Source organism: Geotrypetes seraphini, chromosome 3 (assembly GCF_902459505.1).
Source record: "Geotrypetes seraphini chromosome 3, aGeoSer1.1, whole genome shotgun sequence".
NCBI lineage: Eukaryota > Metazoa > Chordata > Amphibia > Gymnophiona > Dermophiidae > Geotrypetes > Geotrypetes seraphini.
This window is the reverse complement of record NC_047086.1, coordinates 392461855-392485413: the sequence shown is the minus strand read 5'-3', so window position 1 is coordinate 392485413 and position 23559 is coordinate 392461855. Positions and strand designations below refer to the sequence as shown.

The following is a 23559-nucleotide window of genomic DNA, read 5'->3' as shown; positions in this document are numbered from 1 at the left end:
AAAGAACATTACAGACTCGTAGTCCAATCCCTAGTCCTAAGTCTAATGGACTATTGCAATATCCTCTACCTTCCTTGTCCCACCTACTTAATAAAACAACTACAGACCGTGCAAAACACTGCCCTCAGACTGATCTATTCCCTTGGAAAATTTGACCACATCACCAACGCCTTCCTAGATTCACACTGGCTTCCAATACAAGCCCGCATCCAATTCAAACTCTACTGCATATTATTCAAAACATTAAACGGAACGGCACCCACCTATCTAAACAACCGCCTAAACAGGAACCTCTCATCCAGACAGAGGAGAACCCAATCCCCCTTCTCCCACCCCCCTTTTAAAGGAACCAAGCGCAAAAAGATGTACGACAACCTACTAGCAACACATGCAGCTAAATTGGACCCCTCAATCACCAACTTACTGACAGCATCAACTGACATCAAAGCTTTCCGAAAAGAAATCAAAACACTGCTATTTAAGAAATTCATCCAAATGTACTAACTCCTTTTTCTTTTCCTCTCTCTCCCCCTCCCAGTATCTTCCCTTCAAAATTGTTTCAGACCTAACGCTTTTAATTGTATTCATCTCCCTGGAAACATCTAGCTATCTTCTTGTTGTATTAGGCCCAATGTCTTTAATTGTATCTCTCATCCTGGAAATGTCCAGTTATCTTTTGATGTAATCCGCTTAGAACTGCAAGGTACAGGCGGAATAGAAGTCATTAATGTAATGTAATGTAATGATAGTGGGGGTTGGAGGATTGCCACCGGGAAGGAGGCTTTTATGGTTGGGGGGATGGAGTTGCAGATTCAGTTTCAGCAAAAACCAAAGACCCTGGGTTCAGTTGGGCTCTTTTCAGGATATCCCTAGTGAAAATGCATATTACAATAATTAAATCAGCTATTCTTTATTAAATCAATTTTTCTTTTAATTATTCTTAAACCATCCTATACTCATAAGAATTATAAATAGTGCATACAATTTCATAAATATCATTTGTAAATATTGCACATTTGGTGAACCTTCCTCCAAACTAACATATACACCATTCACCACCATCCACATATGCATTCATTCATCCATTAATAACAGCGTATAGTATCTTTGAAAAGTAGGGCTGTAAGCGCTATATTTACAGTTGTATTAATAATAACTTCCAGTTCAAATTTCAAACTTCCAGTTCAAAATTCATCTGCATCAGTCGAAATAAATCAGAGAGAGGGAATTCTACTTGCAATAATAAATCACCAATCTCCAACACCTGTTACCCCTCTTTCTTCTTAATTATCCTTCATAGTAGCACACAGGGCTCAGTTCTTCCATCTCGATTGTTCATTTCTTTCAAAAAATAAAACGTACAGCCCAGCTGTCATTCACTTCAAGAGACCAAACTCAGAAAGCAAAGCATCCTGTCCAACACAAGACTGTGTTTCGCCGATTGGCATCTTCAGGAGCTGTGTTTACAAGGTCCACCATCCACAACGCTCTCCTAAAATACACAATAATCACATTCACACTTACCAATTCTACCATATATACCAACTTGCCACTGTGATATTTACTTAAAACATATTACCTACCGGTAAAACTAATGACCTCAAGCAGGAACCCAGGGTTCGACACAAATCCAGAATCAGCTGATCAACAGGAAACACACCATTCACTAGGAGATTCAAACTGCATGACCTCACTTCCTCTCCCTTGTCCTTATATCCAGCCTACCTACCCATTCCAAATTTTTACAACATAGTCCATTCCACTTCTTTGTTAAGTCCATGTGGTTCAACTGTCTTGCCATTGATAAATTAACCGTTGTTCCTTCCTAAGCAAAATTTCCAAAACATTGCCGCCATAAGCAAGAGAAACCTGAATTAAGACCACAAAACTTAAATCCTCTATACGATGCACGCATGCTTGCCAGTGTGTGACTAGCGGGGTATCCTCCTTGCCCAATTTTAAGTTGCTAAGATGTTGTGCCACCCGAAATTTAATTTTACGATGCGTTTGCCCAGGTACCATTTTCCACACAGGCATAGAATACCGTACACAACCTGCTTCATCTCACAATCCGTGTGAGATCAGCAAGAATTCTCTATCACTCCCTGGAATCCTAATCCTATCTGTTACCAAAGCAAACTGATAATAAACACACCCGTTGCACCTGAAGTGTACCGGCTGGGTCACATGATCTAGCTCCCCTGCTGTAGGGTTGGAAACAATTCCCTTAGGTTTTCTACCCCTGGTATAAGTAAACCTAGGCATTTCTTTAAGGATGTAGTGAAAATGCATGAGTGAGATTTTTTGCAAAGAGTCAAGGCAGTATCCATGCAGATCTCTCTCGGGCATATTCATTAGGGATATATTGAAAATCTGGCCTTGTTGTGGTGCTCAAGGCCTGATCTCCTGCATCCCTGGTCTAGACCAGAGGTTCTCAACCTAGTTCTCGGAGCACACCCAGCCAGTCAAGTTTTTAGGATATCCACAGTGAATATGCAATTGTGTGTATACTGAAAACCTAACTGTCCTAAGAATCACTGGTTTAGACCAGTGGTCACCAACGTTTTTCATGTAAAGGGTCACAATGTGAATATGAGAAAGCTCTGAGGGCCACCAAAAAATTTCAAGCTTACACTCACTACTAATTTTGTAAACCGCCTTGACCTGCTTCTTCAGACCAGGTATTAACATTACAAATTGATTCTACAACACTAGAAGGATGTATTTTAAAAACTCACTTTATTTTGGATGGTCAACAGTAGCAAATTCCATAAATGAGACACCTGAGTAACATACTTCAGAGATTGTTTGCCGTTGCTATATCAAGCGAGCAAGACTGAAATGAACTCATTAGAGGATCTGAAGAGCATTTCAGTCAACTGTTTGAGGGCCTCAATGGAGGACTTTGGGAGCCACATGCAACCCTGGGGGCCACACGTTCGAGACCACTGGTCTAGACAATTGGTCTTTTTTAGATAACAGTATCCTTGTCAACAAACCCCCCTTTCTTTATTTTATTATACAATCTCTTTGATCTTATGTTTATTTTAAGTAACATTTTATTTTATTAAACTTATTGCAAACCGTTTAGCCAATATTTGATACAGTATGGTGTGGCTTTCCAGTAAGTTGCTGCAACATCATTAAAGACGGAAATGGGCAATTCTTAGTGCCTCAAATTGAGTACCTTGATGCCACTTGTTGAACACCAAGGCTATAATGACAATCTTGGTACCAAGATTCTATAATGGAATACTAGTGGAAGACTCATTGGTGCATATAAGTGTCAATGCAGTGCATGCAACCTCTGGTATTCTAGAAGGTATAGGTGATATGCCCACGTTCTGCCCACATTTACGTTCCCATTGCACTTATGCACTATGGGGCTCATAATCGAAAGAGAAAAACGTCCAAAAACCGGCCTAAGCCAGCACTTGGACGAACATTTCCCAAATACGTCCAAGTGCCGATAATAAAAACGGGTTTTGGACGTATTTTCAATTAATAATATCTGTCTTGCCACATATACACACAGATCTTAGATGTCCGTCTGCCATCATGTACACTGCCTCACTGCTGGAGTTTCCATCAAAGCTAACTCCAGCCCATCCTTATCTGTCATCCCATATGCTTCTATTAGTTTGATATTTTCCTTTTGCTACCAACACAAACTGAGCAGAAGATTTTAATGTGTTGTCCATGATCACACTTGTATCCTTTTCCTGGGTGGTGATTCCTAATGTGGAACCTAGCATCATGTAGTAATCTTTGACTCATCTCTCTCCTTCTCTTCACATATCAAACAGATTGCCAAAATCTATCATTTCTTTCTCTGAAAGATTGCTAAAATCAGACCCTTCCTTTCTGAGCACACTTATAACACCCTCATCACCTCTCGCCTAGAATACTGCAACCTGCTTCTCACTGACCTTCCACAAAATCATCTCTCTCCCCATCAATCTGTTCAGGACTCTGCTGCACACCTCATATTCCATCAGTGTCGCTATGCCCACATTACCCCTCTCCTCAAGTGGCTTCATTGTCTCCCTCTCCATTTCTGCAAACAGTTCAAACTTCTCTTACTGATCTTCAAGTGCATTCACTCCACAGCTCCTCAGTATCTTTTATCTCTCCCCACACTCCTCCCTGGGCACGCCACTCATCAGGTAAGTCTCTCTTATCTGTACCCTTCTCCTCTACAGCCAACTCCAGACTGTCCCTTTTACTTTGCTGCACCGTCTGCCTGGAACAACCTGCCTGACTCGATACGTCATACTCCGTCTTTGGCAGTATTAAAATCCAGACTCAAAATCCACTTCTTTGAAGCTGCTTTCAAATACAAACTCCAAACCACCTGCTAAGCATCATTCCCTCTGCAATTCCCCCACCTGAGCACTGTGCATTGAAGCACCTTCTTCTCCAGTTTGTCTGTCTTGACTAGACTGTAAGCTCTTTTGAGCAGGGACTGTCTCTTCTGTGTTTTGATGTACAGCGCTGTACATGTCTAGTAGTGGTATAGAAATGATAAGCAGTAGTAGTAAAAAAGTGTGCTTAGATAGTTGTTTGACAATGGAAAACCAAATATTAAAAATGATCAGGGTGGGATGCGTGCAACTTCAAATGCTTTATAGATTGAAGCCAATATTACCAGCACCCGATTTCCGTACTGTGGTTCAGACATTGATCCTGAGCAGGGTGGATTATTGTTAATTCCGTATACTTAGGAGTTGTGAAAGGGAAGTTGAGGGCTTTGCAAATGCTTATCAACTTCGCTGCAAGATTAATCGCAGGGGCTGCTGGGAGTACTCAACAAGTGTATGAAGATGAAAGCGAGGTCAATCAACTCTTGACAAATCCAAAACTTCACCTCACTCTACAAGAAGAGGAAATAAAGAATTCTCTTGCTGAATCTCAAGCCTGAGATCAGCTGCCTCTGATATGTTGTAAATTTTTCATCTTCTAATCTTTTCAGAAGTAAGACAAACCCAATTGCATCAGGTAATTCATTCATTTATTTGTCTTCCTTGTTGCAGAGATACTAGCATGCCCCCGACGGGACCCGTTTCGCCCAAGTAGGGCTTTTTCAAGGGTTCACAGTGGGCGCTCTTTCTCCAGCGTCCTCACGGTAGATCTAGTACCTGAACTGTGAGGACGCAGGAGAAACCCTTGAAAAAGCCCTACTTGGGCGAAACGGGTCCCGTCGGGGGCATGCTAGTATCTCTGCAACAAGGAAGAAAAATAAATGAATGAATTACCTGATGCAGTTGGGTTTGTCTTACTTCTGGAAAGATTAGAAGATGAAAAATTTACAACATATCAGAGGCAGCTGATCTCGGGCTTGACATTCAGCAAGAGAATTTTATCCCATGACAAGCAGGCAGCATATTCTTTACGCATGGGTGACGTCACCGACGGAGCCCTCGGTACGGACCTTTTTAACTAGAAAGTTCTAGTTGGCCGCACCGCGCGTGCGCGAGTGCCTTCCCGCCCGACGGAGGAGTGCGTGGTCCCCAGTTTCTTCGTTTCTGCGGAGCGAAGAAGACGTGTACATTCAGCAAGAGAATTATTTAGCTCCTAGGAGTCCCCATATAACTCCTGTGTTGAAGAAACTACACTAGTTACCTATGCAACAAAGAATGCAGTTTCAGATTGTTGCGTCTATACATCAGACATTGCATCCTGCTTTCCCAAAGATCTTACAAGAATTCTTTGAGATCTATAAACCGAGAAGAGAGCTTAGAGATGTAAATGGGATGAAATTAAGTTTGGAGGTTAGAATGTCGACTATGCACCCTAGGATCGGAGCATCAGTGATATCTGTGGCTTGCGTAGAACTATGGTAGGCCTTGCCTGGTATCCTGTGTGGGGAGGATGAATTTTAAGAAAATGCTGAAAACTCAATTATTTGCCAATGCCTTCTTATGCCAAGGGATATTTCAGTTGATAATCGCCTTTTAGAAGTTTTTTTGACAGCAACGTATGATTTGAAGCTTGCTTATATTTCTGAATTGATTGCATCTGCGCTCTATCCCTGTTTATAACAGGGACGATTAGTGATGTTGTTTAGACACGTCTATGTTATATGTGATAATCGTAGGGAAACAAGATTTTATGTATGTGATATGGAAACCGAATAGTTGTATGCGGTATATAAATTTTTTAATAGATAAAATAAATAAATAATGTAATCTGCAAAAAGACACATTTTTCCTCCTAACACTTCAGAAATATCACTCCCAACTCTATTGAACAGACTGGGTCCCAGTACCGAGCCCTGAGGCATTCCACTATTCAGCTTTATTTATTAGGATTTATTTACCGCCTTTTTGAAGCAAGAATAAGTCAGACATAAGCAATAAACAATTAAAGCAGTAAAAAAAACAAAAAACCCTCATATTACAATGGTAATAGTATGTTATATTACAATGTACGATAAAACATTTTAATAGGCAGCATAGGGTGTAAACAAAGGAGATAGAGTAACGGAAATTGGGAAATAAATACATTTGAAGAAAGTTGCCCATGAGGTCAGACTGGTGCTTGAAAATGATCTCGATCTAGAGTAGGACCAAATCCTCTGAGGCCTTCTGCTCTGCACCTAAAGCCTCCATCCCCTTGCTCATGAAGTTATGCAATTGGGCTTTGAGTCCTGATGTCCCCTTTCCGGCTTCAATATTGCCACCTCCACTACCTTATCCAGTTTAACCCTTTCAGGACCAAGGGACATATTTGTCCCATAACTTTAAAATCCTATAAATTTTGATTGGGATAGTCTACAGTTCTAAATTTGATATGTACGGATTCCATATGATACTGCCTTTATGTAAACAAACTGGTTCCGACATTCATTCATTAGCGTCGTTGCTAGATTGACGAGAAGATTCACTTGCCACACTGTCCATAAGCCAGAAGTGTGATTTTTTAAAATAAAAATAATGATATTTCACAAAAAAAATCAATTTTTTGGCATCTGCAAGCCCTTTTTACCATAAAAATGTCGTCAAAACCACAAAAATTGGCCTACGATCCTTATGGTCCTGAAAGGGATAAGAAATATTTGGTCCCTAGTCCTATCTTTCCTGTTACTCTGAAATGCAGATGGCTCCAGCTGGCTTGATGTCTTCAATGTATGTCAGTCAATGCTGTGAAAATATACTCATTATATTCTTAATCCTTTTTCAGTGGACAATGATTTTGAATCTGTTGCTACGCAGCTACTGAAAAGAACACAAGCTATGCTTAACAGATACAGATGGTTGTTAATAGAAGATGCAACGGTAAGCATTGTGAACAGTATCACTTTTTTCTGTGTTTTGGATTGAGAAGTTTAGCAGAGTGAAAAACTGGTGGTCTATAAAATCTGAACCTAATTTCAGCTTCCATAAGAATAGCCTTACTGGGTCAGACTAATGGTCCATCTGGCCCAGTATCCCGTCTTCATGGTGGCCAGCAGTCCGCTCCTGCAGTGGCCCTTAGGTCAAAGACCAGTGCCCTAACAGACTAGCCTTACCTGCGTATGTTACAGTTCAGCAGGAACTTGTCTAACTTTGTCTTGAATCCCTGGAGGGTGTTTTCCCCTATAACAGCCTCTGGAAGAGCGTTCCAGATTTGGAGAGGGTGAACAATCTCTCTTTCTCTACTAAGTCATAATAGGGTTTTATACATCAAAAGAAGGCAAATTGATCTTTCTTTGATTCTTCCTTTGTATTGAAACTCGCTCAGTATCTAAACCACCTGATCAAATTATCTTCTCTCTATTTATGTATTGGGATTTATTGACCACCTTTTTGTGAAGATAGTCACCCAAAGCAGTTTACAATACACTGAATAATAATCAGATCCTCAAGTATTTTCCCCGTCTGTCCCGGCAGGCTCACAATCTAACCCCTCCTTTTACAAAGGACAAACGGTAGCACCTGCCACGCAGCAAACGCTCCGACGCACATTAAATCCCTAAGGGTGTTGGAGCGATTACCACAGCTTTGTAAAAGGAGCCCTATTGTGTCCTTGTTATATGTTTTAGTTTTTGGATGCTGTTGTCATGCAACATTTTCCCTTCTCGGTTATTACCTCATGCAGTTTTTAGTTGTATTTATTTATGTATTATTTATTCAGTTTTCTATACCATTCTCCCAAGAGAGCTCAGAATGGTTTATTTAAAATTTGATTAAACGCTTATACAACTTTCTTTTTTTGTGTTTTCAATATTTTTATTGGTATATAGCAGGGATGGGGAACTCTGGTCCTCGAGAGCCGTATTCCAGTCGGGTTTTCAGGATTTCCCCAATGAATATGCATGAGATCTGTTTGCATGCACTGCTTTCAATATGTATTCATTGGGGAAAATCCTGAAAACCCAACTGGAATATGGCTCTCGAGGACCGGAGTTCCCTATCCCTGCTATATACCAATACATCAATAAACAAGGTAAATAGGAAAAAAACCCAGCAACATTAGTTAGTCAAAAGTGAGCCAATGTCCAAAAAGTAATCAGGAGTAGTTAGTACAGATAAGCAGGTTATATGAGATAGTAAATCACATATAGCAGTATACAGTAATATATCAGCTGAAGGATATTAAGTGAAATGATGCAGCACTACCAATACTCATGAATGCACATCATAAGTGATACAGAAAAAACTAGGCAATGTCAAGGGATGAAATCACTTGGAACAGACAGAGCAATAGTTCAGGACAGGATTCCAAACCTCATTGAATTTCCGTAAGGAGCCAGATTTTTCAGCATATATTCGTTTGTATTTCACAGTCGTAGGGACACTGACCCACCATGCAGAATATGAAGCAGGAGATGGGTCCTTCCAGTTAGACAGAATTACTTTCAATGCCAGAACCAACAGACCTCACAATAATAAGCATTCACATACAGTAAGAAACCGCCTTCAGTTCCAAAGATAACTATGGCTTAGGAAAGAGGTTGTTTGATCGATAAGATCTCAGCAATCGTCTGCCACACACGCCTCCAAAATTTCTCCAGGAGAGGGCAGTCAAAAAACATATGTTGGAGAGTGCCCCCTTCCGCTTTGCAAGACCAGCAGGAATTTTGGTAAGTGGAGCCAATTTTGACAAGACGTTGCGGAGTCCAGAAGGCTTTATGTAGTGTGAAGTAGGCAGTTTGCATCAATGAAGAAGAATGAAGGACCTTGCTACAATTCAACCATATAGAGTTCCAGCTGTTGTCATCTAGATTCAGATTCGTTTCTGTATGCCACACCTCTCTCAAGTGCTTATCAGAAGAAAATATACAAAGTTGGATAAGTTTATACCAACGAGAGGCTTCATGACGTTTGAAAGTGATTTTATCACAGTATGAGAGAAGCGTGGGGCAACCAGTGCAAGAGAACATAGATAGAAGGTCCTTCCTAATAGCATGCGTGAGCTGTAGCCACCACAAAAATTGTGAAAGAGGTAAGTTATGCGTCCTACATATATCGGCATAGGTGAAACATTGCTTGCCATCATAAAGTTGGCTCACACTCCAAATATTACAGTCCTGCCAAAGCTTCCAGGAGACTGGATTATTTTGTATTTTATTCTGGGATTATTCCATAATGGAGCCAGAGAGGAGGACTCCCATTTGATATCTGAAAAGGACTCTACCTCACATATGGCTTGTATTGTAGAAAGTATAACGGGGTTTGACGATAGAGATACCTGTGGTTTCATCAAGTGGATATATCTCGATTGTACAGAACTGAGCTTTGACTCCAGAGTTAGCCAGGGTGGACAGCATCCAGACGTTGAGGCATAGTTCCATTTGGCTCCCTGACGCAGCAAGAAAGCCACGTGATGGTCTTATAAGCTGGGGAACGAGACACCCCTTCCTTCTTTGAGTATTTAAGTTTTTGTAGGCTTATGCACGGTGTTTTGTGATTCCAGAGAAAGCCCCCCCCCCAAAAAAAAAAAAAAAAAGAGCTGCAAAAACGAACACCGAACGCATACACAGACCATCTACAGGGAAAGCAGATGGTCTGCGCATGCGTCAGGATCGCACACTAGCGATCCGTGCAGTCGGAGGGGGCATTCCTCCAATCGCCCTCATTTTCATTTTATTGTTTTGGGACTTTGTCGGGCCTGTACGGATTGGCCACGGATCGGGCACGCAAAGCTGGTAAGTGAATCTAACTTTAAAAACAAGACTGTCACCAACAGGAACAAGTGGAAGGAGGCTGGAACTACAATTGTACTAGGAAAGAAATAATGAAGGAGAAGACAAAAGGAAGGGTAAAATAGTTGCCTAAAAAGGCTAAGTTGGCACTGTGGAAAGGTTCATTATTATGGGATAAGTCCCAGGTTTGCTACTATCTTCAGCTCTCAAAAGCATCATTGAACAGGAAACTTTTAAGAGAACCTTTAAATTTATCTAAGAACCTAAGAATAACCTTCCTGGGTCAGACCAAAGGTCCATCAAGCCCAGTAGCCCGTTCTCATGGTGACCAATCCAGGTCCTTAGTATGTGGCCAAAACCCAAAGAGTAGCAACATTCCATTCAGAATCCTAAAGAATAGCAAGATTCCGGAACCACAATGAGAGCAACATTCCAGAGCTGAGATTGTGATGTCATAATGCCTCAGAGCCAACCTCATCAGTGATGTCACAATGACTTGATTGTCCTATACTTGGCTCACATAAGAACATAATAGCTTTACTGGATCAGACCAATGGTCCATCAAGCCCATTAGCCCGTTCTCACAGTGGCCAATCCAGTCACTAATACCTAGCCAAAACCCAAGGAGTAGCAACATTCCATGGTACCAATACAGGGCGCAGAATCTACTCCATTTTCTCGTGTAACTTTGCCAGACAATCTCAGTCCTTCTCCAGGATTTTCTTCTGTGAACACAGAACAGAAGTATTTTGTTTAGCACATTTGCTTTTTCCTCATCACTCTCCACATATCGGTTCCCAGCATCTTTTAGTTTAGCAATTCCATTTTTCATCTTCCTCCTTTCACTAATATATCTGAAAAAATTTTTGTCTCCCTTTTTTACATTTTTAGCCATTTGTTCTTCCGCCTGTGCTTTCGCCAGACGTATCTCTCTCTTGGCTTCTTTCAATTTCACCCTGTAGTCCTTTCTGCACTCCTCTTCTTGGTTTTTTTTATATTTCACGAACGCCAACTCTTTCGCCTTTATTTTCTCAGCCACTAGGTTGGAGAACCATATCGGATTCCTTTTTCTCTTGTTTTTATTGATTTTCTTCACATAAAGGTCCGTAGCCATTTTTATCGCTCCTTTCAGCTTAGACCACTGTCTTTCCACTTCTCTTATGTCCTCCCATCCTAACAGCTCTTTCTTCAGGTACTCTCCCATTGCATTAAAGTCCATATGTTTGAAATCTAGGACTTTAAGTATCTTGCGGCCACGCTCCACTTTACCCATTATATCAAACCAAACCGTTTGATGATCGCTACTTCTCAGGTGAGCACCCACTCGAACATTAGAGATACTCTCTCCATTTGTGAGGACCAGATCCAATATCACTTTTTCCCTTGTGGGTTCTGTCACCATTTGTCTGAGCAGAGCCTCTTGAAAGGCATCCACAATCTCCCTACTTCTTTCCGATTCCGCTGACGGAACATTCCAGTCTGCATCTGGCAGGTTGAAATCTCCCAAACGAGGGGCCTCTTTTACAAAGTTGCGGTGGTGATGCCACCACTATAAATGCACCAAAGCCCATATAGATTGAATAGGCTTCGGTGCATTTACCAAAGCAGCATTGCTACCATGGTTTTTTAAAAGGGGCCCTAGATCCACTGGCGTAGGAAGGGCGGGAGGCACCTGGGACAGTGGCACCCCCCCTCTTCTCTGCTCCCCCTGCATCGCGTGCACCCCTTCCCCACTAGCTTCCCTGGTGCAAGCAGCATCTCCAACTTTCTGCCCACAAAGGCGTTGGCTCTACCCCTGACATCACTTCCTAGTCATGGGACTTGGAAGTAATGTCAAAGGGGAACACCGAGGCCAGCGCAAACAGCAGGTTGGAGCTCAAAATGGTGAGCCTTCCATTTTGAGGTAAACAGGACCTTAGGCCCCTCCCATTGCATCCCAAGATGCATTGGGAGGGGGAAGGTTTGTCATTGTGAAGATTCGGCCTATCAGCTGGAGGGAGTGGGCTTCTTTCCTGCTGATTTTTCATTGGAAGGTATGGGTGTGTTGGGGGATGTAGGGCTCTGAGGACAGCTGCTCTCTGTGGAGGGGGGCTTGGGGAATCGGTGGGTGTGAGGGAGAGAGAGAGAGGAATTGTTCTTTCTACCATTTGAGCTGATCCTGGGAGGGGAATCCCTGATCAGCTGAGCCAGCAGGATTCCACAGCTGATGGCAAGCTGTTCGGACAGGCTGGACAGTAATGTTTGTTTGTTTTTATTAAGATATCTGGGTGGTGGGCGGGGGGTCAGTGACCACGGGGAAGTAACTAGAGATTATGCTTTCTTCTGGACGTCTATCTTTTTTGAAAATGAACTTAATAGTGTGAAAAAGTGATTTTACGTAATAAGAAAAATAATTGTGTATTATCTGTTTTTAAAGCAGCTGTATGCAAAGAATTTCTGTATGTCTTTTATTGGTTTCAATCATTCTTTCAAGAATTTTTATTTGAATATATATTTTTTAAAGCGGATTAATCCCTCTGCGGAGATGGTTATGATTGACAGGATGTTTAACCAGGAAGAAAGAACATCTTTGACTCGTGATAAACGTTTTGCACTAATGGATCCTGGTAAGGAATATATAAAAAAAATAACTTATTAGTTGATATAATACTTTTATGTAAGCTAAGTAATAAATGTGAAATCCAAGTTAATGTTTTTTAAAACATAGTGAAAACCCCCCCAATGTCCCCAAATTCTTATAGTTTGTATATGAAAGTTAATGTTTTTTTAAAACGTAGTAAAAAAAGCCCCCAATGTCCCCAAATTCTTATAGTTTGGATATGAAATACACAGACTGAAAACTTATGAGGATGATTTCATTTTTCAGCAAAAGAAGAGGGAAAATAAATGCTTTCAAAATGTGTAATTTGTATAAAAAAGGGAATCATTGAGCTTTGAAATGTTGATTTTTGACAGGAAAATGAGAATATGGGTTCCTTTTACTACTCTCTCTCCCCCTGCCCCCCCAAGCCATCGTGCCGATTTCTCCACTTCCCCGATTCTTTCCCTGCCCCCAAGCCACCAACGCAATTTCTCCCTGCTGCTTCCCCGAGCCAGGCCTGGCGCGTACAAGCGCCAGGCCCACAAGACTTCACTTCAGACATCAATTCTAACATCGGGGAGGAAGTTCCAGGCCAGCCAGGCAGCGATTGGCTGGCCCAGAACTTTCTCTCCAACGTCAGAATTGACGATCGACCATTTGGGCATCCCTGGTTTACAGGTTACAAATTACCATAGTTACAGTGCAAGCATGTTCTTGGCATATAAATGTTGGTGCCCTACTTATAAATTAAACTATTACTGTATAAGCAACTAAGCTACATTGTATTTTACATGTTCTTTTGTGGGGTTTTTTTCTTTCCAGAGAGTTACCAGGCTGATTTTTGTTGCTCCTCCAAATTTCTTGAAAAACCTGCAGACGAAGCAGAGCTCTCCGACAGCAATCATGTGTCTAAGAAAAACTCAATTTCTCCTAGTCAAGCAACTAGACTTCAAGATCCGACAAAATCCATTTTTTCCGATTCCACAAACAATGTAATGCCTAATAACACTGTAACACCACATATGGTAAAGACTGGTACTGCTAAGATAGACAGCCTTCTGAAAAACGTAAAGGTTCAACAAGCTAGTTGTTCTGGAAGCCCTTGTACAAACGCGACTGCAAAACAGTCCGACCTTGAATGTCCTTCAGAATCTGCCGTCCTTTCCAGAAGGCTGAAGAAGGAAGAGAACAATGGCAAAGACGATAAAGCAACTGATGACATTATTAAATTAAACTCAGATATATCCTGTAATAATTCCCTCCAAGAGAAGGCGCTGAGAAATTCTCCAAAGAATGAGGTGTTACCCGCCGGCATTGTGAAATGTGCAAATGAACTCCAGGAAGCAACCCTTAAGAGTTTGGAAACCACAGTCAACAGTATCTTGGAACTGAAAAAACGGGGAGGATCTTCAGAGACTGAGACTACAGACAGTAGCGCTGCAAGATCAGAATATCCCCGTTTTTCATGCATTTCACAAGACAACTGCCTAGAAAAATGTGGTTCAGACCAAAATGAAGGCGCTGTAGAAACAGACTCTATATTAGAAGCAGCTGTAAATAGTATCTTAGAGTGTTAATAGGTGCAGTTCTAATGGACAAGTTATGGTTGTCTGAGTATAAGCAAATGTGAATCGTTTTTCTTTCTTTTTATTTAACGGGAAGTTTAATCCTCCCGGTTTGGCCAGAATCCAGACGGTTTAGTGTCCCCAGTGGGGGTCAAGGGGCAGGTTCTGAATCTGTCCGAAGGCCAGGAATGAACTGTCCTCAGCTCATAGTGCATTCTAGCCAGCGATACTGAAACTACAATGTGACAGATTTGTTCTAGCCTAACCTTTCTGAACTAAATTCTGTTCTGTGTTTTCACTACCATACTCATTGTAGAGATGCCCCATAAAATTCATCCCCTGAGAAGCAGTCTGTGGGAACCCAACATTTCAGTCAGTTGGAACTGCAACAAGACCCTATCACAAGTCCTATGAAAATTCAGATTATATGAAGAAAATCAGAGACAGGTGGAAGCATATGTGTGTACATGTATGCACACATGCAAACACACACACACCTGTATAGATGTATGTATAAACATTGTATTAAATATTGCATTGAAGCTTTTCACCAGTACCTTACGCTCAAAATACTAACACTTTTCTTTTGGAAAAGTGGATACATTTTTAATTGTTGTAGGATTTGGGCATTACCATTTAAGGCACTTTTTTGTTGTTGCCCATTGAACAGATACTGATAAGTTACAGTCTGGGAATTGTTAACCATGATGTCATGATCTGTGAATCAATGGTGTTTGGTTAAGTAAAGAAGATTACATGTTGGCAATTAGAAAACATGGAACTTTTCGATTATGAGGGTCATCGCTTGGGGGGTATAGACACAAATTTCATTATTGTTTTGCTCTGCTGTTTATAAAAGAATATATAAATGGATGGGCCCATTAGTAATTACACTTTTTGTTTATATATCACTCTTAAGTCCTAGTTAAGATTGGGTGCTCAAAGTTAGAAGGTTTCCTTTTAAAGGTTTTTATTTTCTCTGGTGTTAACTGTTATCCAAGAGGGAGGAGCTGGTGCAAAAATAATCAAATCACATACATATTACCATATGATTAAAAGAAAATGCAGATTTAAGATGCAGAGAAGCATTTGAGAAGCAAAAAGGTGAGATCGGATTGGATGCTTGAAACAGAGGGAGGAGCTGGTGCCAAGAGGGAGGAGCTGGTGCCAACGGCAGTGGTTCAGAAGAACTTCAGATTTTAGGATGCCCAGCACTTGAGTGAATTGGAAGGGATACATCTGCAGAGTAGAATGCATGCACACATAGGTATAATATGTTAATTGCTTTCTCAAAATTCAAGACACAGATTTATGCCATAATGACTTAAGAATGTTACCTAAAAACCTGCCTAGACGACAACAATTTGATGTTTTGTAATTGGATATAGTCAATGTGAATCTTTCTAAAGTGATATATTTATTTTAAGGCCAAGTATCAAAAGCACTTTTTACTTGTTTCAAAATATTGTTTAGTTTTGTTATAAGGGAACATTGACCTTCGTCTAAGAAGGGGAAAGGCTAATGCCGTTTTGTTCATCTGTGCTTGATGCTGCCTGATACTCTCCAGCAGAAGTCAAAATTATCAACAGTTTCTGAACATTGATTCATTATGCCTTGTTTAAAGATTTTTAATATAGTTTAATCAACCCAAATTCTAGAACCACTGAGATTTCTCTGGTGCATTGTAGTCAGACCAGTGTCTGTGTTAATAAGAAAAGAATCCCAGTGTCTTAGTTTATTTTATGAATGAGTTTGTCCTGTGCGTTGTTAGTTCAGTCTTTAGTGCTGTTTTGCAAGGAGGTCTCCATTCCTAAGACAATTTATTTGCAGATTGCACCTCCACCTGGCAGATCCAAATAGTCTTCAAGCCGGACCAAGTAGCGGTTTTGAAGCAGGAGACAAAATGCAGCAGACCGATATATCCAGATACCTGTGGCTCAGCACCTTTGCAGGATAGAGGTCACGGTTTTTCTGTTATGATTGAAATGATTCTTGCCTACATGTCTTTTTGGAAGGAAAGAAGGGTCATGAGACTCGTTGGCGATGAACCTCTGCAAAAGCTGCATATTTCTCTTGCAATGAATATTAGCAAATAGAGAAGGAGTTTGCTAATCAAAACATTATCCGCTTTCTCAAGACACCTTGCTTAGCACGTCATCTAGGACAAAATTTTGCAATGTATAGTGAGTTTGGAAATTTGTAACTTTTTTTTATCCAGATGTTGATAAGCAGTATTTGCTAGCCCTTAGCAGAGCAACTTATGATCAATATTTGCTAAATTTGTTTTCCCTCCTAAGCAGAAGAAACAGACCAAAACCTCTTCAGACACCACTTGTCATTACCATTCTAGAATTCTAACATTTGCAAGGTGTGGTGTTTGCCATTCCAGTTGGCCAAGCTGTCATAAATTGAAGCATAATCTGATGACATTGACTCTATAAAAAACAAACCAACCTAATACCCCTTCCTATACTAAATAGAACCACACGTGAAAGATAGTTTAAAATTCAATCCCCCTTCAATGTGATGGAAATAGAAAACATTTTGTAAATTTTTAATAAATATGTTTTTTTTTTTAAATGGCGCCAGTTTTAAAAATAGAAATTTATGTAGAAATCGAACTTTCCTACTAATTTGGTTTTGCCAGTTTTCAAATGTAGACTCTGGGGCAGTTACTTTTAGATGGCTTCCTTCTGCGGGGTCTTAGAGAGAAGCAGGAGATCATGTACTTTCTCACTTATAGCACTGCAAGAAATATCAGCTGTTCATGAGGAAGAAATTGAGAGATTAGTTCTTTAAGGGCTCCTTTTACGAAGGCGCGTTAGGGCCTTAGCGCGCGCTAAAATACCGCCATGCGCTAGCTGCTACCGCCTCCTCTTGAGCAGGCGGTAGTTTTTTTGGCTAAAAACGCTAGCGCACTTTCGTAAAAGGCGCCCTAAGACCTGCTTGATTAATGTTTCATGAGAGGATGTGAAAAGCATTCGAATTCACACATCCCTGTGCTCTCCTTTCATTAACCCCTCCCTCCCCCCAGCTGTTTAGCATAACTAAAGCACATTTTCAGGGAAGGTAGAATTAATAAAAATTTCTGTAATAGAGATTACTGGAACCTACATTATCTTAGGACAGCTTAATTCATGTTTGTCAATTTTGACAGGAGTCATAACTTGTCAAAATGTTCATTTCTGAAGCAGAAAGGGAAGGCTTTGGGGTTTTTTCCCAATATTGCCTTGCAACTGATCTTCACGCCTTCATAGGTCACATGCCTCCCCTACATATTTTGCATTCTACGCCCGAGCAGCACGGCATCATTTAATCTGTATGCTGAAAAAAATGAGGAAACAGATCATTTGAACAGGATAAAAAAATATGATTGCTTTCTTTCTATTCTGCCCAAACACTAGAGGCTCCTTTTACAAAGGTGCGCTAGCCTTTTTAGTGCACGCTAGCCGAAAAACCACCACCTGCTCAAGAGGAGGAGGTAGCGGCTAGCGCACGGGGCATTTTAGTGCATGCTATTCTGCGCATTAAGATCCTAATGCACCTTCATAAAAGGAGCCCAAGTCCCCAAAATAATCAAATCACATACATACTAACATATGATTAATAAAAAATGCAGATTTGAGATGCAGAGAAGCATTTGAGATTTAAAAAGGTGAGCTAGGATTGGATGCTTGAAATAGCTTGTGTATACATTGTAATAATGTATACACTGCACGCTTGCAGAAGGAGAAACATTTGGAAAACTGCAATCCTAAACTTGTAAAATCTTCATTGTTATGAGGCTTAGCAGGCCTATTCCTGAGGGCCTGACCTGGAGTCCTGTCATAATCATTATCATAATTCTTCCCTCTCAGTTGTTGCTAGGACCAGCCACTTTGCATTTTACCTTATAATTGTGGTTTTTTTTCCCAAAGTAAATTTAGTCTCTGTAGTGTTCTTTTATAAATGGTTTAAAATCATATTACTCCTCGCAGCATGGAGCAGCAAGGCACATAGCTAATTTCAGTTTTGTGGGAGGATATGATGAAAAGCTGCTCTGAATGGAATTGAAATCTGCACAGCAATGAATAAGTACATTACCCAAATTAATTTACTTTATTGGGGTATAATCAAGCATAATGCGATGTTTGAAAATTTATATATCTTAGAATTATTGATTAGGTTAGACATCAATTAGTGAGATGCTAGGAGCGAGTATTTGGAAAAAAAAAAAAAAGAAAGAATCTTGGATGTTTGATATCCTATTTGTATGTTCCCAGATGTAGAAAAAAAAGTAGCATTTGATTACCATGCAAGATGTATCAATTTCTTCTTGTGGATATTTAATATGATTTTTATTTTCTTTCAATACAGCACATCTACATAGTAAATATAAAAAGCTGTGTTGGAGAGCTCTAGCACAGGTGTATAATATCATTTGATGGGGCCGGACACCTTTAAAAATGAAAAATAACATAGAGAAATACTTTCATATTTTGGGATTGGTGTGTATAAGTTCCTCCACCCTGGTGCTTCAGCCCCAGAACTGCCCCATCCGATCTAGCTGGAAGCTGCATGCATCTAGGGAGGTAAATATGAGTTCCAAACCCCATACTACCTCTGATATACAAAGCAAATCAATTTTCAAATTATTTTTTGTTTCTAAGGGCGTTAGGGCTGCAAAACAGCATTATACACTCTCAGGTGAGCACTTCATGATCTGCTAGATTGAAACAAAGGCCTTTTTGGCCAACTGAAACTCTGCTCTTGATTATATTTGTCTGTCGCTACTGTAAGGTGCTGTACACTTCGGGATGCAGAGAAGCATTTTTCTTAAGGGAAAAAAATCAACTGCAGAAGTGTATTAGGATTGTAGCATTCTACTGTTTCGGTGGGTATGTCCACATTGCCTTAAGACCTTTTAAGTAGCATAGTCTGTCATTCTTCCAGAGATGCTCTGTTGAATTCTGTTGTTCTCTGGTTGCACTTCCTTCTTCTGTAAAGCCAATATTTATTTCTTTCTGCCTTTCTTTCTCTCTCTCCCTGCCCCCCTCTTTCTTTCTGCCTTTTTTTTCTCTCCCCCGGCCCCCCCTCTTTCTTTCTGCCTTTCTTTCTCTCTCCCCCTGGCCCCCTCTTTCTTTCTGCCTTTCTTTCTCTCTCCCCCTGGCCCCCTCTTTCTTTCTGCCTTTGTCTCTCCCCCTGGCCCCCCTCTTTCTTTCTGCCTTTCTTTCTCTCTTCCCCTTCCCCCCCCAAGCCATCGTGCTGATTTCTCCACTTCCCTGATTCTTTCCCTACCCCCACCCCCAAGCCACCAACGTGATTTCTCCCTGCTGCTTCCCTGAGCCAAGCCTGGCGCATACAAGCGCCGGGCCCACAAGACTTCACTTCCGACGTCAATTCTAATGTCAGGGAGGAAGTTCCAGGCCAGCCAGGCAGCGATTGGCTGGCCCAGAACTTCTTCTCTGATGTCAAAATTGATGTCGGAGGTGAAGTATTGTAAGTCCAGCGCTTGTACACCCCAGGCCCGGCTTGGGGAAGCAGCAGGGAGAAAAAGATTGCAAAGGCAACGCTATCGACTCGCGTTGCCTTTGCTATCCACTGAATAAGAGGGGCAGAAAGAACCTGGCGGATGTTTCATTAACGAGTACATGTTTTTACATCAAAAAGTCTACAAGGGGCCGCTGAAAAGTTCCCATCCTGACCAAGATGAGAATGGTGTGAAGCCAGGAAACGTACACGTTATTCCACACTTGACACTTCATTTCATTTCTTGTCACTGAAATGACAAGTGTGGAATAACGTGTACGTTTCCTGGCTCCACACCATTCTCTTCTTGGATGGGGCAGTTCAGTGGCCCCCTCCTATATAATATATGTGATTATATGCAAGTGTTGACAGAGTTTCATGTGATGAACTGCATTAATTTTGCTGGACATGAGAAGAAAAAAAAAATTGAAACTGGCAAGTACAAAAACATTAATTTTATTCAGAAGATTTTAGGATAATTTTTAGGATAGGGAAGCCTTACAGACTGACTTCACTTAAGGAAGATACGTCACTTATCGTCAGTGTGGTGTTGACTTTATTTGCTTATATATCTTCATTTGTATAGTATGTCTCACAAATTGCTTTGTATACATTTTTGTAAAAATATTTATAAAATGTTTTGTAAAAAAAAAAAAAAAAAGTATAACAAATTGCAGTTTATTTTGTTATGTTGGATAAATACTGTTTAAGGAAACAAGTCGTAAGTATATATTGTTAATCTATGGTTAGCAAATGTTTAGTTGGAATCTATATAAAAAAATTAAAAAGACCATTGCAATACAGCCAAAGATTTGGGAAAAAAGTGCTCCTGTCGTTATTTTGTTTTGAATAGTAACAGCATCAAAATGTTTTTAGCAGAGTGGCAAGGAATATTTCTCTCCGACACAGTGAAGACGACCAAAAGGTTGTTATTGCATCTAGATCAGTGGTTCCCAACCCTGTCCTGGAGGACCACCAGCCAGTCCGTTTTTGGGGATAACCCTAATGAATATGCATGAGAGAGATTTGCATATAATGGAGGTGACAGGCATGCAAATCTGCTCCATGCTTATTCATTAAGGTTATCCTGAAAACCTGACTGGCTGTTGGTCCTCCAGGACAGGGTTGGGAACCACTGATCTAGTAGAGTGCATAGTTCTGTTTAAGGTTTTGCCTTTCATGTATTCTATCTTTTATTATGTATCTGTTTTTTATGTGATTATAATATGCCATATTTATGTTATATTTTGTATTACTTTATTTATTTTTTTATGCTGATGTGCATTTTTATTTATAGACTCCTGATGCAGGCCATAGGGCCGAAACATGATTGTGTTTGAGTTTGAACAATAAAGAATCGCAACAGCTTTTGGTCATCTTCACTGTGTTAGTGTGGATCTTCATTCTGTGGAGGTGTTTCTCCTGTGTGGTTGAAAGAATATTTCTCTACCATATGACTGTGGATAATATCAGATTTGAGCATTTGCCATAAAATCTGTAGTTTTCTAAAGGTTTGAGACTCAGACATTGTTGATATGAAAATATTTCTCTGTCAAGTAGTTTATTATATATATCTCTGAAAATAATTTTGAGGAGACATGTAATTTTGTCTTTTCTTTCCATTATTTTCCACCTGTTGTTTGGAACTAAAAGAAGAAAAATGTAAAGAACTATAATTGCATAAATAAGATGATCATAACATGGACCAGGGTGTCCTGTAGCAAGGGGTATACGTTTGTAATTTGGGTTTTGGGTTTTTTAAAAATGTGAGTTTGTTCAGCATTGCATGTTGTGACCAGGCATGGTCAGGTTGGACGTATCCAGGGACCAAACTCCGTTCACACCAACCTCGGCCGAACGAAGGTGAGGTATTTAGGTAGTTTAGAATAGCTGCAGAAAAGGTTCAAAAATAGCCAAGAACTTTTATGAGCAACCAAAACAAGTCTTTATTCAATCCAACACATAAGCATATGTCCAAGAAACATAAACCATCAGGGCTTTGAATCGTCAAACTCAGGCAATAAACATCTTTCTATAATAACTCAGTTCAACTTAGCAATACTTGTCCAGTTTCCAAAAAAAATACTGGCTTCTGCCTCCGAGTTTACCTTGCTTCCCATGAAGCTTCAGGCCAGCACCTGAACTGCTGTGCTGGGCCTCTTTTCACTCACACACTGCCTCTGACAAAGGCCTGCTCAGAATTTTACTTTTAATCTAAATGCTAACAGTCTTTTGCAAGCACTGACACTGGAGCTTTCCTCCTTGGGGCTTTACTTCTCTTATAGCTCCCCAAGGCATGGGATCCATTCCTCCCTGAAGATTTGTTGTAACCAAATCCCTCCCAAGACCCTAACTAGCTTTTAAAACCCTCACAGTGTCATTTTGCTAGCAGTGCCTGTTTCTACTAGCAGGCAACAATTAACAGGTCTTTCTTTACAACAGAAACAAAACGCTGAAAAAATTAGTTTTGCCTGGTCCTTATTCAAACTGGCTTGCCATCAGGCTTGCTTCCAACCTGACTGGCTTATTCCACCAAAAGGAAAAAAAACCCCACATTCCTGTTAAAGCCCTGGTTTGTAAAGCATTGCAAGATTTGGTTTAAACACAAAAACATTGCTTTTAAACAGCCATTCATTGCAGCAGGTACTAGCACATTTCCATCTGAACCTGGTCTAGAGAAACTGCAAAATCCTCTTCCATTTCACAGTAACTCAAATTGTCTTCCATCTCTCCTCAGTAGACAAAATGTCCACAGAAACCTCCCACTCATGGGCTCCTACCTGGTCCTACTGGGGCCATGGAACCTGTGGTTTCCTTGCCTTTGGCTGTGGAAGGCTGACTTCCTCCCTTCTTTCAATTACTTTCCAAGTGTGTGAGCTCCACCCTTTTCTCTACCTGATCCAGTGTAATTAAGCTTGAGTGCAGGTGTGCTCCTAGTTTTAGCTGCTTCTACATACTGGGGCTTGCTAGGCTGTTCTGAGCTAGGTAGTGACTGAAGCCACTCCAGCCCAGGCTTTGGATTTTATCTGTCCCTGCACTGCTGGGACCTGTAGTTCTGTTACCCTTTCCTTAGCTTGCCTTCTAAGAAAAGATAAACAGGCTTGAGGAGTTTCTGACTCCTTTTGTGAACTTTTCCGACTCCTTTTGTGAATTTTCTTTGCTTGCAGTGTTTTAGGCGGGACTCTGGGTCTACCAGACGTAGGCATCTCCCCCAGCTTGGCATCAGTTGCCTGATACTGTGAACGTTCCTTTGCCATCACGGGGACTTCCTTGTGACAATGTGTGATATAATTTGTGATATCACATATCTCATGTGATATCACATATCTCAGATCCACAGTGTACAAAGTAGTTAATCTTTGTAGTCTTGGTCACTCCCAAAGTGCAGGGCAATTGCAGAACAAGTTAAATCATTTCAAAATGAGAGGTATGTCTTTTATGGGTAAAGATTAATATTTTTGTTGTTATTTTTACTTAGAAATATTTTTCAATCTATGGTGGTTGTGATTTCTTACTAAGGGCTCCTTTTACTAAGCCGCGTTAGCGTTTTTAGCACACGCTGCATTTTAGCGCGCGCTAAACCCACACTACGCGGCTAGAACTAATGCCAGCTCAGTGTTGGCGTTAAGGTCTAGCGTGGGCAGCAATTTAGCGGCTTAGTAAAAGGAGCCCTAAGTTAGTGCGGTCTTATGTAGACCAAATTTGGTTGACATTTGGACCTCTCTTGAATAGTTCCTTTACCATATTGTGACTCTTAGCATTCTATCGCGCTTTTCTAA

The 23559-nt window shown here is 40.7% G+C and overlaps 1 protein-coding gene across 4 annotated transcripts in view; it reads left to right on the top strand.

The window, feature by feature from the left end:
• BICRAL (BRD4 interacting chromatin remodeling complex associated protein like) overlaps positions 1–18548 on the top strand; it is a 127474-nt gene extending 108926 nt beyond the window's left edge. For all 4 annotated transcript variants that reach the window (XM_033938276.1, XM_033938273.1, XM_033938274.1 and 1 more), the window contains 3 exons: positions 7183–7277; positions 12630–12732; positions 13530–18548. In XM_033938276.1, coding sequence (XP_033794167.1) covers positions 7183–7277; positions 12630–12732; positions 13530–14284 — 953 coding nt within the window. In that variant the 3' untranslated portion in view covers positions 14285–18548. The remainder of the gene's footprint in view (positions 1–7182; positions 7278–12629; positions 12733–13529) is intronic.
• The last annotated feature ends 5011 nt before the right edge of the window (positions 18549–23559 follow it).